This window comes from Mus pahari, chromosome 9 (genome assembly GCF_900095145.1).
Source record: "Mus pahari chromosome 9, PAHARI_EIJ_v1.1, whole genome shotgun sequence".
NCBI classification, from domain to species: domain Eukaryota; kingdom Metazoa; phylum Chordata; class Mammalia; order Rodentia; family Muridae; genus Mus; species Mus pahari.
Genome location: NC_034598.1, coordinates 88510747 through 88515212, shown reverse-complemented (window position 1 = coordinate 88515212; position 4466 = coordinate 88510747). Strand labels below are relative to the sequence as shown.

Below are 4466 nucleotides of genomic sequence, written 5' to 3'. Positions count from 1 at the left end.
CTCTCTCTCTCTCTCTCTCTCTCTCTCTCTCTCTCTCTCTCTCTCTCTCTTTCCTCACATTCCTAACCTCTCAGGCTTGGTGCCTAATGCTGTTGTACTGAGAAAGTTTCAGCAGGGACTCTAGGGGGGCATACATACTCAGTTCACATGCCTGCCTTTCTTCCAGCTCAGCTGTGGCTCTGACAGCTGGAGATGAAACAGCTATTTTAGACTGAGAAGTGTCCCTGAGAATAGAGGTCAGGAAGGGTCATGCAACGAGATAACAAGAGGCTAAATATCTGAGATCATTAATGTCTGCAGCTTTAAGTCTCTTGTTAATCTGGGGGGTGTTTAACACTCCTAAATTAATCCCAACAAATACTTAAGGCAACCTTTGAGAGCGAACTTGGGACAGAACAAAAAGGCAGAATAGTAAGAACATGTGGTCTTGAAGGGAGGCACCTTCACACTGAATGGCTTGCCTTTCCTGCTGACAGAACCAGGGACTTCAAATATCAGGATAAGTAACAATATCCACAGAAACAGTGTTCTCCTCCTTGTCCTCAGGGATTGCTTGGGGAATAGAATGATGTCACCTTGAGTTATGACACTCCTCTGATCCCTAAAGTCATTTGTGCCTATGTAGGCCTAGACTGTCCTGAAACTTCAAGTTCTCACACTTATCCACCATTTTCAACAACATTCTTATTTTGTGAGGACAAAGTGCACTCTTTGAACAATGAGCATCACCACCACCACCACCACCACGAGTGTCTTCATAACCTTTAGAGATGTAACTTAAAAGCCACCAAATCCTATCTGCCTTTTGTAAAGAACCTAAATACAACTGTCCTTTAGATGCCAGTGCCCACACTTGGATGTGTCTGACCTTTTCTGGGTGCCTCTTTTTTTCCCTTGTGCTTAGAAATCTACATAGAAATCTCTTCATAGTCTCCAGATTTACTCCAGACTAGTTGGTTCTGAAATTCTCTTTTGTAGTGAAGTCAGGACTCCTGGATTTGCTTGTGTGGAGGGCTCTCACAGGACAGGGAACTAACTCTTTGGGATATGGGCGATGGTGTGGGTCTAGGCACCCACCCCTGCCATCGCTGACACGATCAGTCAAGTTAAAATGGAGGGCTGGGGAGAGTGAGTAACAGGCACAGGAGCTAGGAGGCTTGCCAAGTGAGGCAGGTTTGAATATATGCCTGAGGGACATGTGAAAGAATGGGATTCCACACTACATGGTGCTGCTTCCACCTGTCCAGAAGCTCTGGGTCAAAGGTTAGTGGGACACAGAAGAGCATTTTCTGTAAGTCCCAAAGAGTAGAAAAACTCAGTCTTTACATTCTCATCATGGAATTGAAGAGATGGCTTAGTGGTTGGTTAAGAGTTAAATTCCCAGGACCCACCGTGGTGGTTCACTACTGTCTATAACTGTGGTCCCATGGGATCCAGCACTCTCTTCTGGTGTGCAAGAGTGCTTGCAAACCAAACACCCATATACATAAGTAAATACATCTTTTAAAAAGAATTCTTATCATGGACTGGGCATGACTTTTAATCCCAGCACCTGTGGTACAGAGGCAGACAGATTTCTGTGAATTTGAGGTTGGCCTGGTCTACACAGTGAGTTCCAGGACAGCCAAGGCAACAGAGAGAAACCCTGTTGTAGCATGTATTATGCTCTACCTGCCTTTAGCTCTGGGAAGTGACCTCGATACCAGCCCCCTCCCTGATTCCCTTGAATCCTCAGACAAAAGACACAGACACACAGTTGTTCAATTTCAAATTGCCTTCTTAGCACAATTGCTGGGCACCAGCTCTCTTCTGCCTGGAAAACATGTCCTTATCTATACTCTTAGTCCTGTACCTCCCACCTGCCCTAAACTTCAGTGGCTAGTCCCATCTAGCCCCTGCCAGACATCCCTGACCACCTGCCTGTATGTAGGAGCAGCCACAGGCCCCAGCTCCTCCCAGCAAGACCTCACATGGCTGCTGAGTTCTCCTTTCTCTAAAGCTTGGGGGACTCCCTTCTCCTCCCTTGTGTCCCTGTGCCTGCCTCCTGAGACCTGGAAGTACCACCTATCCTTCTGCCCAGCAATTGGCCCAAGGCTTTCTTTACTGACAGATCAAGAACCATCTGAGGAATAGGATCTTAACATCAAAACCTCTCCTTACACCCTGTCTCATAAATTAAAAACAAAAACAAAAACAAAAACAGAAAAAACAAATAGGAAAACAAACAAAAGACAAAAGAACACACAAAAAAAAATTCACCTCATGGAGACAGGCTCTGCCAAGCGTTTTGTAGGCTAACACTATGGTACAGCATGCATTTATGAACAGTGACACAGATCATGACATCCAGTGTGTGCTACATCATTAGTTACTAAACACACTCATACGCATTCGTTTTAGGTTTTCTGAAAAGAGATGCTAACAGCCAGTCATTGTGTGCACTGGGCATTTATAAGACTTAAGTAACCAGTGTGTTGTAATTTCTTTTATTACATGTATGTATGTAGCATACCACTAGGAAGCAGTTATTTCCTTCGGCTATATGGGTCCCAGTGACTGAACTCAGGCAAGTGTCTTTACCACAGAGTCAGCTCAGTGCCCCTTGACCTGCTGAAAGTACTTGGGATTGAACCTAGGACCCCATGAATGCTGGTACGCTACCACCGAGCTACATATGGTATCCATCTATCCAGCGTCTTCTGTGCACTGAAAGGGTCGCAGGTCCCCAGACCTTAGCGCAACTGGCACCATGATGGAAGTGCTGTTTATGCCTTGGAACCCAGAATGTTGGCAGAAACACCTGGCAAAAGGAGAACAAAGCCCCAACCCACGGAAGTCCGCAGTTCTAGGAAAGTCCCTAAATGTAGGAACCTTGCCTTTTGGCTTCTGTAGTTCTGCTTCAGGCTGACTATTCTTGCTAACTGAGGTGTGTCCACCCAAGATGTAGCTTTTGTACTTAAAAGCCCACCCTGAGAAGGCTCTGAACTACCCAAACACCCTGTGTAGCGGCTGACCAAGTGATAAGGCTTCCTATTGGCCTAAAGCCATGCCATACCTGAAATGGGCCATAACAACTTCTTCCTTATAGGCAGTAAGCAGTTTGTATTACAAACATGTCCGACATGAAGACTTGTTACCATGAATTAATAATCTGTAAGAACATTGCCCAAAATGGACTTGTAGTTTGGTGTTTAGTATGTCACCTAATAACGATCTCATCATAGCCACTTATCTGATAAATAGTCAAATGCCTCTGAGAAGTGATGTTCTGTGTACCAGTAGCTGTCGCTGCCAACAACCTGTTTTCAGGAGTGGTTTCCCTTTCTCGTTTCTGTACAGAACCCATCCATGATAGAAATGCTCCTCAAAGCTCAGAATGCCATTGGAGAATTATATCTTGAGATCGGGATGACTCAGAAAGGACTCATATATTTTCAGAAAGCTTGGTCAAATCTACTGCGGTTTACACTCAGAGACCTAAAAATCAGCCAGGAATTGATGAAGCAGAAAGGTAGGTAGACACCTGCAGAGGCCGCTCCACCCCTCGAGACTCAGTGAGCGACCCCAGGGACCTTCTCTCCCTGGGAAAGGGACTGGCTAGGTAATTTGAAAGAAAACTTTTTGCAGCCAAACACATGGTGCATATCTTTAGTTCCAGCACATAGGAGACAGAGGCAGAACCCATGTTAAAAAGGTGACATGGTGGCTGACATATGCTTGTGTTCTCAGGGCTGAAGAATGTGAATCCTTGATGCTCCACTGACCCCTAACTTAGCTAACTAGTCAGTTTCAGGCCATTGAGAGACCCTCTCCCCCAAATCAACCAACCAGCCAAGATAGATGGCATCTGAGGAATGAAACTGAGAGCTATCGTCTGGCTTCCTCATGTGGGTGCCACACCCACTCCCATGTGTTTTGTACCTACGCACTCATGGGCACCTATGCCATTCCACTAAACAGATCCATCCAGTCTTCAAGTTCACACTGTTGTCTGAGTCCCTTGGTCCTTTGACTGACACTTGTATGCAGGTGCTTTGTATGCAAACAAATCCTATTCAGTGTAGATCAGGGATTGTTTCATCCAGAAAAACCCTGGTCCTTGGCATGGAGAAGAAATGATGTTGATGTTGACTCTTCAGTGGATAAACAAAACCTTAAGTGTTGTGTTCTTTGTGAACATTTACTACCTGTAGTTAAAGTGATGAATAACCTGGCAAAATCGGCGCCTGGGGAATTCTTAAAAGAAAACCACGTTCTGGAATATGCTACTGAAATCTCCAAGTACGTGACTGATAATCCCCGTGATCAAGCTACCATGAAATATACTGAAGGTGTTCTCATGTAAGCATGCACATTTCTCTTGCTTTCTGAATTAGCTTCTTCTTCTTCTTCTTCTTCTTCTTCTTCTTCTTCTTCTTCTTCTTCTTCTTCTTCTTCTTCTTCTTCTTCTTCTTCTTCTTCTTCTT

General features: G+C 44.8%; 1 protein-coding gene across 1 annotated transcript in view; it reads left to right on the top strand.

The window, feature by feature from the left end:
• Nucleotides 1-4466, top strand: part of LOC110326135 (tetratricopeptide repeat protein 41) — a 66897-nt gene that overhangs the window by 46062 nt on the left and 16369 nt on the right. Inside the window, exons 11-12 of the mRNA XM_021204283.2 lie at nt 3340-3511; nt 4194-4341. Coding sequence (XP_021059942.1) covers nt 3340-3511; nt 4194-4341 — 320 coding nt within the window. The remainder of the gene's footprint in view (nt 1-3339; nt 3512-4193; nt 4342-4466) is intronic.